The following is a 16189-nucleotide window of genomic DNA, read 5'->3' on the forward strand; positions in this document are numbered from 1 at the left end:
CAAAAACAGGAAGTGCACAGACTAACCAGAACCACAACTGCCAAATACACCACAAATTTCCTAAATGGAGACTTCAGCTATGAAGTGAATCACTATTTTAAGTCTCCCATACAGCTTCCCTGGAAGCAACCTGGAATTATGATTACAGGGAAACTACAAACTATTCTATAGGATCACATAGTGAAATATCATAATGTTTAAAATGTCTAACAAAATATAGTCAAGTAATCTTAGAGTCCTTCAGCTTGGAAGTAAAATTTTAAAAACTTCATTTTGATCAGAGAAGTGCCTTGCACCTTTCCCAAATGGAATAGCTAGGAGCCACAAATTCATTCAACATTTGGCACATCTTGTACTATGCTGGATGTCCAAATTAAAGCACTTTACCAGCACAATCCAAGAAGCACAACCAGCTCACTCCTGTATGCAATTATAATTTTCCCTCCTCCTCACTTAACCTGCCTTTTTAGGCTGGAAATCCTGTTGTGCATGTTGGTGCTGGTGCCTTTTTGATAAATTAAATCCTAATTTAGATCCCCAGAATTTGCCAATACTGTTAATGTTCATATTAATCTGAAGACAAAATGCATTAAGTACAACCTCAAAAACTGTATGTCTCTCTCTCCCATCACAGCCCAGAAAGTCAAATAGAAATAAGATTTACAGGAAAAAAAAATCAGGAATAATCATCCTTTCTACCTCCAGCTGATCGAAACCTCAATGGCAAAGGCATGGAAATAGTATCTGCCCATTCCCCTGGCTGCGAATGCAAAGATGTGTCCTTCAAATTTGCTTAGAAACATTGTGACAGGTTTGATCACAATGGCACCATTCAAATGAAGCTGCACATTAAAAGAAAATTAACCAGTGCCATCAGACTAGACCAGACTTGCAATGCAGATAAACTTGAGTGCTAAAAAAAAATGAACTGCTCGATTTATATAGGTATCTGAGGATCACTGGCAATGAGCTGTTCATCATTAGTCACTGGATACAGGTACAAAAAAAAATTTAATCTGGGCCTGGATCACATAAGGGATTTAAGAAAAGCATACGGGTCCGTTAAAAACATAAAACATCATGACAGGTGCACCAGGAAGCAAAGCAAGCTGGTTGATCTAATCAGCACCTCTAGTTAATAACCCCAAGCCCAGCAGCTTTCACATAAGCAGCCACTGTCATAACCCTTCATTGTTCAGGATGTGCAAAATCAAGCCACAATGAGATGACAGAGGGAAAGGAATGGAGGGGAAGACAGAAGAAAAGAAAGGATATCAGAAGGGAGAGAATAAAAAGCTTTTGTCACCTGACTGGTTAGGGGAGTGGCTGACCAAATCCCGAATGGGAGGCATGCCTAAGAAAAAGCAAGAGAACCACAAAGGTGTCAGGGTTCAATATACTCTGAAGCTGGCTTCTGATTAAAGAAAAACATTGAGGTCTCACTCATCATAATTAAAACAATTAAGAGCATCAGCACACTTGCAAATCTTTGCCCAGCAATTTCTGTCACTAGCTTTAATTGTACTTTTTTTAAAAAAAAGGCAAAGTAGTCCTAGAGCACAAGGTGCACTGTACACCAGCTCTCAACAGCAATATATTGCAGTAAAACTAAACAGTAATTACAATATAGATCAGGAATCTCAACAAAAGCAGTTCAACCATGAAAGTCAGATGCTACTCAAAGACATAACAATCACTTAAGAGCTACAAAATGTCTCTTGGAGGAAGGGAAAAAAACCCAAAAAATGTAAAGGTGCAAGTGGGGTCGGGTAATGAGATCTGTTTCACTCTGTATATGGTGAGAAAATTAGTGAACCACTGATTTTTTTTAAAAATAAAAGTAGTCAGAGCTCCTGTCTTTCAGATGAGATGTTAAAGGCCCCATCTACCAACTTCAGTAAGCCATTAGTCAAAGGGTAAAAATATACAGAGTTCTCCCTATGCTCTGGTCTACAGTTAACTGTCAAGGTGTTTAAAAACAGGCGATCCTGTTATTTCATTTCCAGTGACGTGGCCTCATGTGCACAAATTGGCTACTGATTTCCTTCATCACCACCAATTACTCTTCAAAAGTACTCAATTGCCTGTTTATAGCTTTGAAATGTCCTGACATTCTGATAGCCACCATAGAGTTGAAGGTTAATCCTTTTTCTAATCAGATATGGTGGGTTACAATCATGTTTAATATGCAATTATAAAATCCCATTGGACATATGAATAATGCAAGGACCAGATGGAAAACTTTTAATACAATAGCAACAAATAGAAATTCCCACAATCAACGTCTTGAGTAGTTGCAATATCAACACAGTAGTACAACATGTTCAGATTTAATACCCAGTACATTCATTTCAGTGATTCTTTAACTCATGGACTGTTCAATTCTACTGACAACTAACCAATGACTATGGCTTTTATAAGTCAGCTGAGAGGGTAAGAAAAGTATCCAAAGTCAGTGCTGAATGTTGGTGAAGGTGCTTTACTTCTTTAGTAAATGGAGGAGCTAGGCCTAATCACCAAAGGGCCCAGGGAGATTTCTGCCCTCCTGGATCAGTTCGTATTGATAAATACTTAGCATTCCAGGTATCAAAGCAAGAGACCCTGATGACTTTATGCTTCATACATCAATCTCACTGTAATATTTTCTTTACAATTCTCCACTTACTCTAAAGAGACTTTTATTTTATTTTTACTTTATGATCTATCCCACCCATCCCAAAATGAAAAAAAAGCAACTATCATATTCAGTGGGAAACACTTAGAATTCAAGTTGCTTAAATTGCCACAGCAGGTGAGGGAAGGTCTTGTTTTGTTAGGGAATGAAGGCTGGAGTATGTTAGGAGAGTTGTAATCAAGACCAATTAAATTGATTGTGGGTCATGCTGAAAAACACCACTTAATCAATATTGTCCAGTTTTATAAATCAGTAAACATTTCACTCTAAAGAGTCCCTCCATTTGTATTTTCTAGACTAGAACACTTCTCTCTGTGGCTCGGAGATGGGGGGAGTACGTGGAGGATACACAGAAAAATATATAGCAGCAGTGTTCCAATAACTATAGTGTGATAAGCCAGAGCACAAATGAGCTATTATCAACAATTTTGAAGGTTTTGGAAAAATAATCTTCCACAGCCACATGTCCTGGTTTGGCCTGGAAGGAATCTCCAAACATTGGAACATTTTGATAGCACACAGAGGTCTCTAGGTATGCACACAGGCATCTATCGATATACTAGGCTTGTTTAATATTGCTTATGCAAAATTCTGCCATGAATGCAAGCCCCATGAGAATCACAAAGCAAATTTTAACCGGAGAATTGAGGTTGAGTTTGGTATTAATTAAAGGCTCCACTCTACAGGGAATAATGTTGGAGAATGAGGTATCCATCCTCCTCTAGGTAGGTGGAAAGTCTTCAAATTTATACTATCATTCATGGTCTTATCATTGCCCTCACCACTACCCCTCCCTCACACCCCATGTTGCTGGTGTCCTCAGTCCACCCCTACCCCCCTTCATGCTATCCTCCCTTCAATCCCCCACCTACCTAACCAATCCCATCTCCAACTCACTTCCTCTGCAACCTGCTTGGTGCAAAAACTGTGTGATAGCCAAGTCCTCCTACCAGACTGCTCACCTTTTGCAGGCCAAGCCAAAACTTGTCACCACCAAATTTGGCCTATGGTTCTTAGTTGGGGGACCCTTGTTTAGTTTACCTGTGCTAAAATTAGAGCTGCAGTCAAATATTATAACAACTTATCCCTGCAGATATACATTCCAGATGTTAGAGTAAACACTGCCAAATTTAGTCACTGTTATCATCAGTACAGTAATCATTCTCACTGAGTCCTGAGGCAGTAATGATAAGCAGGAATAAAAATTTTTAAAAATGCCAGAAATATTCAGAAGGTTAAATCTTTGGGGGGAGGTGGGAGGGAGGGATAACTTTTCAGACTCATAACCCATCATTACAAATGAAAGCTGAAAATGAAACAATTTTGAGATGCAGAGAAAGTATGAAGACGAAGAAGAAACAAAAGGGAAGATCTGTGATAGGATGGAAGGAAAAACAGATAAAAATCACAAAAAGAATAATGGTGCAAGACAGGAAGGGATAGTAGTGAGACAGTTAAAAAAAAACACAAGATGATCCAGAGGAAGTGTTAGTGAGAATAACAAAATCATTATCTAAAATTGTTGAACTCAATTGTTGAGTTTGGAAGCTATTTTTTGACTTGCATTAAGCTTCACTGGAACAGCACAGGACAGAGGGTATAAGGGCAGATTTAGAGAGAGGTGACCAGAAGCTTGGAGTCACATTCAAAGTTAAGTCCCGCGAAACAATCATCGAATTTGTTTGGTCACAATGTAGAGAAGACTGCATTACAAGCAGAAAAACACAGTACACTAGATTAAATTGCAATTTCACCTTTAAAGGTGTTTGAAGCTGGTCGTGGATATGGGAGGAGGTAGGAGACCCAGTGGTACATCTCCTCCAATTGTATTTTTAGGAGCTGTGGGAAGGAATTAGAAGTAAGGGGTTGTTGGCACATTAAATGAACTTATGCCTTCATCATTCCTTTTGTGAATTCACCTTTCCTGCCTTCCACTTTGTCATAAAACTGACTTTTTAGTTTGTTCCTTCCCTCCCCCTTTCTCTGCATCTTCAATATTAATTTACCTCGAAACTTTTTCCAAATTTTGAGGTTAACTTTGAAATATTAACTCTTTCTTCATAAACTTCACACAACTGGGGAGTAATTCCATCATTAGAGCTTCTGTATTATTTTGCTTTTGCATTAATAATTAGCAGGTACATTCAAACTGATTCACCTGAGCAAATTTGGTGCAATCCTTTTTGGGCAGAAGTTTAAACTCTGCCTATATGTAGAAAGCCAGAAAGGAAAAGATTTGTTTGTTATTTGTGTATTGCAGAGTAGATTACCTGTCAATGTTTTGCTGCTATATTGCAGCTGCCCGTTGGTCACTGTCTGCACAGTAACAGCGCTGCTTCCAGACTGGCTGGTGACTACCGATGTTGCAGTCCCAGCTGTTGATGGTAGCTGCTGGCCCCTCTTCAGCAGTTGCTTTTGCTCCTGGTGTCGAAAGCGTGGCGGTACTTCACGAGGAGGATATCTAGACAAGGCTTGCTGCTGAGTGTTGGCTGGGACCCGCTTGGCATTGCTATTGTTGCTGGTATTTGTGGAAGTGCCGCTGTTAGAGTTGGCAGGCTGAGGCTGGCTTTGACTGGTCTTGGATGGTGCTGGCACTTGGGGGAAAGAAAAAATGTTAAAGCTTACTGCATGGACATCTTGCTGAATATTTACTACATCAATGACATATGGTCAAAACGTGAATATTTATGTATGTGCATACGTGTGCATGCTTGCATGTGTATTCATTCTGAATTTGATTAATCCTATCCCCAAGTTTCTGAAAAATACCAGCAATGGATAGTAAAAGTCAATAGCTCTTTTATAAAAAAACCTAGAGTGTCCAAGGTTCCCCTTTTATGAGTTTACTTTTTAAGTCAGGAAAGAAATTGTGCAAGATGATGGGGAAAAAATGGGCTCTCTAAATGCACTCAAATCTTCAGTATCTTACCAATATTACAAGAATACTCACAGCACACTATTTCAACTGGGAAATTTAGAACCTGACATGGGAGTCAATGAAGTTAATTACATAGAATATTACAGCACAGTGCAGGCCCTTCGGCCCAAGATGTTGTGCCGACATTTTATCCTGCTCTAAGATCAATCTAACCCTTCCCTCCCACATAGCCTTCCATTTCTCTATCATTCATGTGGCTATCTAAGAGTCTCTTACATGTCCCTAATGTATCTGCCCCCACAACCTCTAATCCAAGAATGGTGCAAATGGGGTTGTAAGTTCACTGAAAGAATAAATTCCTGAATTTACTGAAGCCATAACAGGAAAAACCTCCACCTGTAGTCTACTAGTAAAACAGTATGCAGCCTTTGATGAAAAACACGATGATGCTGGAGGAACTCAGCAGGCCAGGCAGCATCCGTGGAGAAAAATAGTCAGTCAACGTCTCGGGTCAGGACTCCTCTTGTTGACCACCTGCTTTTCTCCATGGATGCTGTCTGGCCTGCTGAGTTCCTCCAGCATCACCATGTTTTTCATCTAAGTTCCAGCATATGCAGTCCTTTGTTTCTCTAGTATGCAACCTTTGAGTTGATTTAATTTTTTTTAGGAAGAATGCAACAAAATGAAATCAACACCCACTTCCAAATATTTTTATTGATCTGGAATTGGCAGATATCCATCCATGTACACCAATAATGCAGAATGGAAATATATATCATATTGCTTATAAATGGAGTCTTCATACATACAGCATTCTGGATTTCATGCAAAAGTATGCTCTGCAAAAATACTGTATGCTACAAAAATATTACTACCGTCTACAGTTTTAAATCTGATTCATTGCTACTCTAGATGATTACTTGGAGAAGGGCAAGACAACATCCATCTCAGACAGACTATGTTCACACCTCTCACAAATAAAGCCAGTGTAACAACTCTAATCCACAAAAGCAGTGAAAGGCCCTATTTTATTCCATTGTCTAAAGCAACCTTACACAAATAGCTCTGAATAAAATCCTTCTTCTATTTCCTGTCACACAAGATTCTGCAGATGTATACAAACTTGTTACCAGCTTCCTACAGAAACGGACAGGACTTAAAATCTTAAAATGGACTTAAAATGGCTGTACTTAAAATCTTTCCTTCATTAATGCTCAGTGCAAAACCGAAAAAGCTACAAAGCTCAGCATTACTTTTAAGGATACAGAAAATATTACTCATGTCACAGTAAGCCAATCCCTAAAGGATAGCAGGTATGGCACTGACCTAGTTTATTGCTATTTCACAGCTGAGTGAATAACTGACAAGCAGGCAGAAGAGCTGTCTAGGCACAAGGCAGCTGAAAGCAGACAGCGCAGCAGATACTACACATTACTAATTACCTGGAAGCAAACTGCAAGTTTTCCCTTCTAACAATACACCCTTTCTCATTCACCACCCCATCCTCAAAGAAATTCTACGTCACATCCTTCTGGCTAGTTCTCAGTTACTCTTGTTAGATTTTCGTGCAGTGTCTGTGTTAACAGTTTGAAACATCAAGCTGAGTGAAATCATCAGACTCCCTTAGTTCAACCATGGTGCTGAGCACTTCCAAATTCAAAGCGCAGCAAAATTTATCCAGTAGAGGCCAAGCAGACAACCTGCCTTACAGTGCAAACACATCCTATTTCATTCCACAAATGATTAAACTGCATCAATACTAATGTAGAACCAGGAATAAAACAACTTTTATTACAACCAAGCAGATGCATTATTTAAAAATGTGTGGCAGTATCTAAAGACAACATTTCATTACCACTAAAGTTTTCCAATAAAGACTTAACTAGAATAGAGTTTGCATGTTAATTCTTTTAACAGTCAATCCCATTGCCATTGCTTAGAAGTTGGATGGACTAGCAAATTATTAAGCATGACTGTAGGTAATGGACACTTACTACCATGAGTGATGGGCAGCAGGGCTGACAAAGAATAGGGCTCGACAGAGAAGTAGAGGGATGGAGGAGGAAATGAACAACACTGGTGGAACTGGAGGGTTCTGGGGTGGGAGAAAGGAGACAGGCAATGGTGGTGGAGGGGAGAGAGAGAGAGAAAGATATAGAGAGCGAGAGCAAGGATACCTTAGGCCTCAGACACAGGCTGAGAGCCGAATGTGAGTGACTTAGAGGGAGGAGGGAGTGCAGAGATCTGTGCTCTTCCAACGCTGGAGGAACTCAGCAGGTCAGGCTGCACGTGTAGATGGAAATGGATAGTTGACGTTTTGGGTCGAGACCCTTCATCTGGACTGAAAGAGTAGAGGGGAGATAGCCAGCATAAAAGAGGTGAGGGGAAGGGGTGACCCAAGAGCTAGCAAGAGATGGGTAGATCCAGGTTGGGAGGGGTGATTAGCAGATGGAGGAGGAAAGAGTGAAAATAGTGACAGAGGCTGGGAGGTGAGTTCCTCCAGCAGTTTGTTTTTTGCTCCAGATTCCAGCACTTCCAGTCTCGTGTCTTCAACATCGGTCATCCAGACTCAATTCTTCTGACTGAAAGTTGAGGGCAAGTTTGATTTGTTGCTGCTCTCCTCCCACTATCTCACATCACCCAGCACATCTCAGTCTGGCAGAGTCTGGGTCAGTTTTGAAGAGGTGGAAAGCAGCCAGGACAAAGGGTGGGAGAGGGGGCACAAAGAGGGGCTGTCAGAATTGAAAACCCATCTCCCAGGTTCCTCCTCCTCTTCCTTCAGACAATCTCATCCCAAAAAGAAAAAATCTCTCTTAGCTGTGAGCGTAATCCATTCATTTGATATTGGGCAGCTCCCTGTCAAAAATGGGATGAAGGAAGCAGGGATGCAAAAGGGATTGATGAGATCTGATGGCTATAGGACTGGAGGAGGTTACATAGGGGAAAGCCCACAGAAGCATGTAAATGGAATCATAAATATGGCAGAATATGAATACAAAGCATTTTCTATTGGACTTCCAATTTTCAAAGCATTTTCTACCAGACCATTATAAAATATTGGCATTCTATACAATTAAAACCATGATCAACTCACGATTAATTTTATTTTACCTGCAATTAAAAGTGATTATTTTTGGGGAAATAAAATCACACAGCATCCCTATTCCAAATATAACTCAGTCAGATATCAATCAATTCTTTAAATATTTAAATGCAAGAGTTCATTTGCAGCACACAGAAAATCAACTGTACAAAAGTTACTGGGTTTTAAAGATCAGTTATTATAGCTGAGCAGGTATATCCTATGATTGTACTTAAGATGATATGTAAATCTGTCTATAAAAACAAAGACAAATCTCACAGGTCCAATGATCTGGGCAGACAAATGAAGAAGTTTTGCTGCTAAGCTAGCAGGAGGCTTTTATTAACACACAATAAGTAGCATGGAACCCATTAAAAAAAATTGTTTAGGATCTGGGCACTGTTGGCAAGGCCAGTATTTATTTCCTGTACTTGATTGCCCTTGTGAAGGTGGTGGTCAGCTGCCATCTTACACTAAGGTAGTCCTTCTGGTGAAGGTACGGCCGCAACGCTGATGGATGGGGAATTTAAGCATTTAGATCCAACAACGTGAGCAAGAAATGTAAAAGCAGACATTAAGATCTTTTACAAGTAAATGAAAAGCCAGAGAGCAGCTTAAGTAAATGTTGGACCCTTAGATATTGAGATGAGGGAATTAATGCAAAGACTTCACAACAAATAAAAGCATCCCAATATTAGTAATAAACCTCTGTGCAAAAGAGAGGAAGGATATCAGACAATTATCATGTAAGAGGTACCAGGCAGACTCATGGGATTAAAGGCTGACAAGCTCCTTGGTCAAGATAGTCTCATTCCAAGGGTCTTAAATGAACTGGCTGCAGAGATAGTGGATAGATAGGTTGCAATTTTCCAAAGTCCCTGATTCTGGAAAACTGCAAATGTATTCCCCTATTTAGGAAGGGAGACAAAAAATAAGAAAATAAAGGCCAATTAGCATGACATAATTCACTGGAAAAATGCTGGAATCCATTATTTAGTGGCAAAGCTATGATAATATAATGCAAACAATTTAAATCATAATGCAATCAAGCAGAATCGGCAGAATTTTATGAAAGGAAAATTGTGTTCTTTGAATTTGTAATGGGCACGTTAGATGAGGAGAAACTGTAGAGTCAAAGAAACATACATTCAAATTGGAGCCACATAAAGGGCCGATACACAAGCTTGTGGCATTAGGAATAAAAATACCATGGATTAATTGGCTAACTAAATAAAAAGCAGTCAGGATAAATGGGCAAGTTTTAGGATGGCAAGCTATAATCAGTATGGGTGCCAGAGAAATCAGAGCTAGGGGATCAACTGTCTACAGTTTATATTAGTGACTTCAATAGACATCAAAGGTAAGAAAACAAGTTTTGAGGAGGACAGAGTTTCACCGAGAGATATAAGTAAGTCAAGTAAATGGGCAATAACTTGGCAGAAGTAATGTAATTAAGAAAAATGAAAGTTGAATTGTATTTGTAGGAAGAATAGAAAAGCAGAAATATTGTTTAGGTGCAATGGAACTACAGAACTTTACTGTACAGAGGGATCTAGGTGCCCTTGTACATAGGACATAGAATATTAGCAAACTGAATTTTGCCTTTATTGCAAGTGTGACGAGTACCATACCTAGAGTACAATGCAGTTTTGGTTTCCTTATTTTAGGAGGGATATACATGCACTTGATATGTTCAAAGAAGGTTCACGAGGTTGACTGCTGGGATGAAAGGGTTGTCCTGTGATGAAAGGTTGCGCAGGTTGGGACTATCTATCTTCATTGGAGCTGAGAAGAATGACAAGTAACCTTTTTGAAATACACAAGATTCTGAAAGGGCCTGGCACAGTAGTGCCATAAACAGAAATTACTGGAAACACTGGGTAGGTCAGCAGCATCTGTGGAAAGACAACGTTAACGTTTCAGGTCAAACACATCAGAATAAGAAAAGTGAGAAAATAGAGGAGGCAGGAGGAAGAATGGATAGGCCAAAGGGAATGCAAAGGGAAAGTCTGAAAGGGAAAGTCCAGAGTTGCATGCGAGTCCCATGCTTACAGAACCAACCAGTTAACAGATTAATATTAGAGAGAGAGAACATGTTAAAGCTGTGTAATCCAAGTCAGAGCTGTGCTGAAACCAATAGAACACTAGAAATGCCTAACTTGCCAGGCAGAATTTATGGAGAGACAAATGATGTTAATATTTCAGATGGATAACTTCGCAGAACTGGCCAGTATGATACAAACAGAAAAAGCAAGGTATCTGAAATAGTTGACATTTTGACAAGATCTATTTCTATTTACGAAAGATCCATTCATCTGTTATTGGCATCAGGGAGTATTGAATAAGAATTGCTAGCAAAGTGCAAAGGACTTTTTTTTTTAAAAGGTTCATGGAATGTAGGCCCATCCCTAATTGTCCTAAAAATAAGGGCAACGGGGGTTCACATGAAGGTATCCTCGCAATCACATTAACACTAGCTAGTGTTCTAGAGTTCTGGAATTTTGACCTATGGTACTTAAGGAACAGCAATATCATTTCCAAATCAGGAGTAAGAGGGACATGGAGAGTCGGTGGTGGCATTCCCATGTGTCTGCTGTCTTTGTCCATTTAGGGTGTTGAGTTTTACATTTGGTGGTGGTAGGGGGAGGGTTGCTGTCATACTTTATTTTTTCTCCAACTACACTGCTGACAATTCAGTTTATCACATATCCATGCCAGATCTCAGAGCACACCTTCATTCCCATTCTCTGCTCATTTCCCAGCAACAGGGGAAGAAATGAACACAAACCTCATTTCTATAAAGTGCCTCCCTAACAGTCAGTACTCCTGCTCCCTATCAACTGATCTGCCTTAACCAATCACTGGTCTTTTGTCTTGCACCTCACCCCACTCCCCAACTCTGTTTTGAAAAACCCTCCACTCTTTCCTCAGTTCTGAGGAAGGGTCCCTGATGCAAAATGTTAACTGGTTTCTCTTTCCACAGATGCTGCTTTTCTGGCTGAGTACTTCCGGCATCTGTTTATGTGCAATATTACCACCTGTAAATTAACAAATCACAATTTATGCTATGACAACAGGGATAAGGCTTACAAAAAGAGGTGGCACAGATGGTAGGACTGTTGCTCAGACTCCAGCAAACACCTCCAAAACTGTCCTCTTATGCTGGTTGTTTCAAATTTGCATATTCTCCCTATGACCTCAGTGGGTTCCCTCCTGGTGCTCCAGTTTCCCAAAGACATGCAGGTTGGCAGGTTATTTGGCCATTGTACATTGTCCCTAGTGTGAAGGTGCATGGTAGGATCGGGGGTGCAGGGGGAATTGATGGGAATAGAGAGGAAATGACTTGGTATAAAAATAAAGTGTATGACAATCAGTGCTAACTCAGTAGGCTGAAGGACCCATTTCTGTGATGTATGACAGTGGCTCTACAATTACTGCCACCACTGCATGCAAAGTTAAATGCTATGAAATGATTTAATATCATTTTCTTTCTAAGGGATCAGGCAAATCACAAATGAGAAAATCACATTTAAAACATCTCGTAGGTTGTGTGTTGTTGGAATTTCTGATTCACCTGCATAGAAGTAAATATATAGAAATATATACAGGTGTCTCACAGCCGTTCTTGGAGTGCAGCAATGTCAAAATATAGACCATGGTGAGCTAAGGGCAAATGCATATTAGTTCATTTTAAATTTATCTTAATCATCAAAGCTAGTAAGATCAATTAAACCCATGTAGGCTGAGATTTTTAGCTGAAGCTTGCAATTTCAGGTGAGGAAGCAAACAATGTTTTTCAGGGAACTCCTTACTTTGTAAATGTGACTTTTTTCAATTCAGGCCAATTAACTTCAGCTGACTCAACAACAGCTGTTTGACTGTATAAAATGGGAGGCGGGGAACCACTGTGGTTCATGGAGTGTCGCCTTCTTAACACTGGCCTTTGGTTGATCAGTGTGACATTGGTGAGTCAGTTGGGTAGGTAGTTAGAGAACTAGCTGGTGAGTATTTTCACTTTCACAGTTCAAACACAGTGTTGGAATAAAGATTAGAGTCCACTTCAAAGGGACCTTTCTAAATTAAGATTTAAAATGAGAGTTTAGTCCTGTGTAATGGACAGTTTGCAGCAAGTGGGAATGTGTTCCTTGCAATCTGGATGACCAAACACATCTGCTACGTATCATTAAGGAAGTCCTCTAAGGTTGTAATCTTTGGATTACTTCCGGTGCCACCCACTAGTGGGCATAGGAATAAGAGGATAGGTCAGATGGATGTGTGGCTAAAGAGATAGTAGAGGAAGGAAAGCTTTAGATTTCTGGATCAATGGAACTGCATCTGGCAATGATGTGACTTGTAGAAGTTGCGCAAGCTACAGATGAAGCCGAATATGCCCAACATACTTTGAGGAAGATTTCCACTACTATTGGGCAGGATTTAAACTAATTTAGAAGGTGAATGGGGGGGGGGGCATGGGGGGGAATGAATGACAGCTAAATCACATCTACTTTAATGCAAGAAGTATGTCTAGAAATGTAGATGAACTTGGTGTTGATTAGTGCATAGGATTATGATATTGTTGCTATAACAAGAACATAATTGAAAGAAGGGTAGGGCATAAAGGGTAATCACTTGGGGGCTGTACTATCTATCCCTCCCTCATCCACTTTGAAATTTAAAACTCGACTTCTCACTTTCCCATTTCTTATGAAGAGTGTTCATCCAGAAACACTGACTTTATTTCTCTTTCCACAGATGCTCCCTAACCTGTTGAATGTTTCCAGCATTCTTCTTTTTGTTCGACTCCCAGCCCCTGCAGTTTATTTTTTAATTCCTGATCCCCAATTCTAGAAAATGTGTATTTTAGAAGCCAATCCCTGAATTCACCAACTTTTACCTTAATGCTATTCTTTAATTACATACATCTTTCATAGCCTTAAAGCCAATTTATTCATCTAGGTAAAGGTAAGCCACCAGTCTATCGAGAGATTCCAGAAGATAGAATCAACAGCAGATCACAAGCAGGTGCCTAGGTAGCAAGTTTAATACAACAGTTCAGATTTAAAGTGGTGCTGCAGTTATCTACAATGCTTATAGATGCAATCAATGGGGTACACAAGCAATTTATCAATAACAGTGAGTAACCCAATCAATGCATTTCTACTGATGAAGTAAATAGTCTGGCATATTCCAATGCATCCCTTAATGCCTGAAGCAAAGAGCAAAATGTGCTTCTGGGATAATGCGCAAAAAACTGTCACTATCATTTTTGCTTTAATAATCAAACACTACTCCATTTCAACTCTGCTTCTTTATTTACTGCTGTTAGCAACTAAACCCTTTTGGTTCTTGTATGTTTCTGCATTGATATGAAGCACAGCTCAAAAACATAATTCATATAAATTTAACAACTAAAGTATTTCTTTCAACGTTTACATATTTCAAATAAGACTTTTGGTGGTGTATAAAGCTTCAATGTTGTCACCTATTCTCATACCTGCAACAGGGTAAATCAAATCTGTTAGTAAGAACACTTCAGGAGCCTCCACTTACAGCTACTGCTTTATACGCTTTTAAAATTCACTTCCCTCCAGTCCTTTAAAATAAACAGCTTAAACATCAAGTACTCAATATTCAAGCTGCAAATCATTTCAAAAGATCTCACTAATTAAGTAGCTATTATATTTATTCTCCCCTCTTCCCCCATAGCACTATTTTAGGCACCCCAAGAGATGAAATTCAATTACATTTTGGCCAGCCATTAGACATTCTTCTGACAGAGTTGAGCTGAATATCACATTCAGAAAATAAAATAATCTGGCAAGAGCCTGACCCATAATTAATTTGAATGGAGTCACAGTTTTGGATGCTGGGGGTAGGGGGGGCAGGGGTGAAGGGTGGAATGAGGGGTGATTTGAATTAACATGATAACCTGAGACCCCGCCAAAAAACTGGTGGCAATTTTTCCAACTTCAATACAAAATGGAGAGGTATGCTGTCACCAGAATGTTATAAAAGAGCATCACTTGCCATCTCCTCTAGGATGAGGGCCCCAATATAGAGCTGGATTATTCCACATCTAACAACTTCCTCTGCAGTTAGAGTAAATGAAAGGCAGATGGGACACAACTTTAGCCAACTAAAACTGTGCAGCACAATCCTGAAACTGAGATCAGTCACAAAATGCTAGAGGAATTCAGCAGGTGAGGCAACATCTATGGAGGGAAATAAACAGCCGCAGACACAAGAGATTCTGTAGATGCTGAAATCTGGAGTAACACATAGAAAATGCTGGAGGAACTCAGGTCAAGCAGCATCCATGGAGGGAAATAAACACTCGACATTTCAGATCGAGACCCTTCACCTGCCAGCTTGTGATCCTCCCTCTCGTTTTTATTCTGGCTTCTGCCCTCTTCCTTTCCAGTCCTGATGAAGGGTTTCAACCCAAAACGTCGACTATTTCCCTCCATAGATGCTGCCTGACCTGCTGAGTTCCTCCAGCACTGTGTGTGTGTTGCTCCATATTCCAACACCTGCAGAATCTCGTGCACCTCACTGAGATCAGTCACTATGATATGTAACAGCTTTCAGCATGCAGACCTGTAGTCAGTTAGTTTTCTCCTTCTGCCCCCACCTCCGCATTGCTCCCTCCTGCAGATCTTCACTGTACATTTCTTATATTTGTCATGCCTCAAGATGTCGGCTCATGAATGTCAAGGGCCAAAGGTTGTCAGGCCTATACACGATGTAGTATAAGAAATTTTGTTGTGGGCAATGTAGTGAAGAAAAAAATATTAATTCTGATGCAAGCTAACTGATCAAATTCTCACATTCAACAAGCAGATCCATTAACATTCTGCCCAATATCAGCTGGGTAAAATAAAATTGGCCCACAATTTTCCTGGTGTTCTATTAATCTATCACCAAAGAAGAAAACGATCAAAAGTCTTGCTTTTCTAGAGCACTGTTCATTATCTACCCAAAGCGAATTGTGGAAAATAGAAACTATTGTCAAGAAATAAAGCAACCAATATGTGCACACTGATGAAATTATGACCTCTCATACTTATACCTGTGATGCTTTTTGAATGGCAAATATTAGGTCAGCACAGCACACTCCCCTTAAATAGTTTAGTGTCACAAAGAAAAAAATGGTACCACTCAAAACTGCACTGAAATGTTAGCTGAGAATACATGCTTGTATCACTGGAGTTGCATTTGAACCCACAAACTTGAGGCTCAATGTTCTACTACTGCACCATGGCAGAAACTGCAGAAATTTTTAATGAACAGGGTTGATTTTGTACCCTACTTCTGGTACGTGCCTTAAGTGTAATAAGTTTGCAACCTCAGTGACATAGTTAAATGCAAGACAGCTTCAGATCATAAATCCACACCTTCACTAAGACTGCTATCATTAATTGCCAGACTCTGTCGCAGCCTCAGATAGACTGCATTGGAAACCCACATCCATGCATGTTAAAACTTTCAACAAACTCACGTCAGCTGCCTTCCTCTACCCTCCATAAAAATGACACCACCCAAAAATTTTACTGCC

General features: G+C 39.8%; 1 protein-coding gene across 11 annotated transcripts in view; it reads right to left on the reverse strand.

The window, feature by feature from the left end:
- LOC127573350 (trinucleotide repeat-containing gene 6A protein-like) overlaps nucleotides 1–16189 on the reverse strand; it is a 108466-nt gene that overhangs the window by 41949 nt on the left and 50328 nt on the right. For 7 of the 11 annotated variants that reach the window (XM_052021465.1, XM_052021471.1, XM_052021467.1 and 4 more), the window contains exons 5-6: nucleotides 4945–5268; nucleotides 1307–1354 (exon numbers count right to left, since the gene is read on the reverse strand). In XM_052021465.1, coding sequence (XP_051877425.1) covers nucleotides 1307–1354; nucleotides 4945–5268 — 372 coding nt within the window. Of the gene's footprint in view, nucleotides 1–1306; nucleotides 1355–4428; nucleotides 4479–4944; nucleotides 5269–16189 lie in introns of those variants that run through there. The other 4 variants (XM_052021474.1, XM_052021473.1, XM_052021466.1 and 1 more) reach the window with 2 other exon arrangements.

This window comes from Pristis pectinata, chromosome 8, assembly GCF_009764475.1.
Source record: "Pristis pectinata isolate sPriPec2 chromosome 8, sPriPec2.1.pri, whole genome shotgun sequence".
NCBI classification, from domain to species: Eukaryota; Metazoa; Chordata; class Chondrichthyes; order Rhinopristiformes; family Pristidae; genus Pristis; species Pristis pectinata.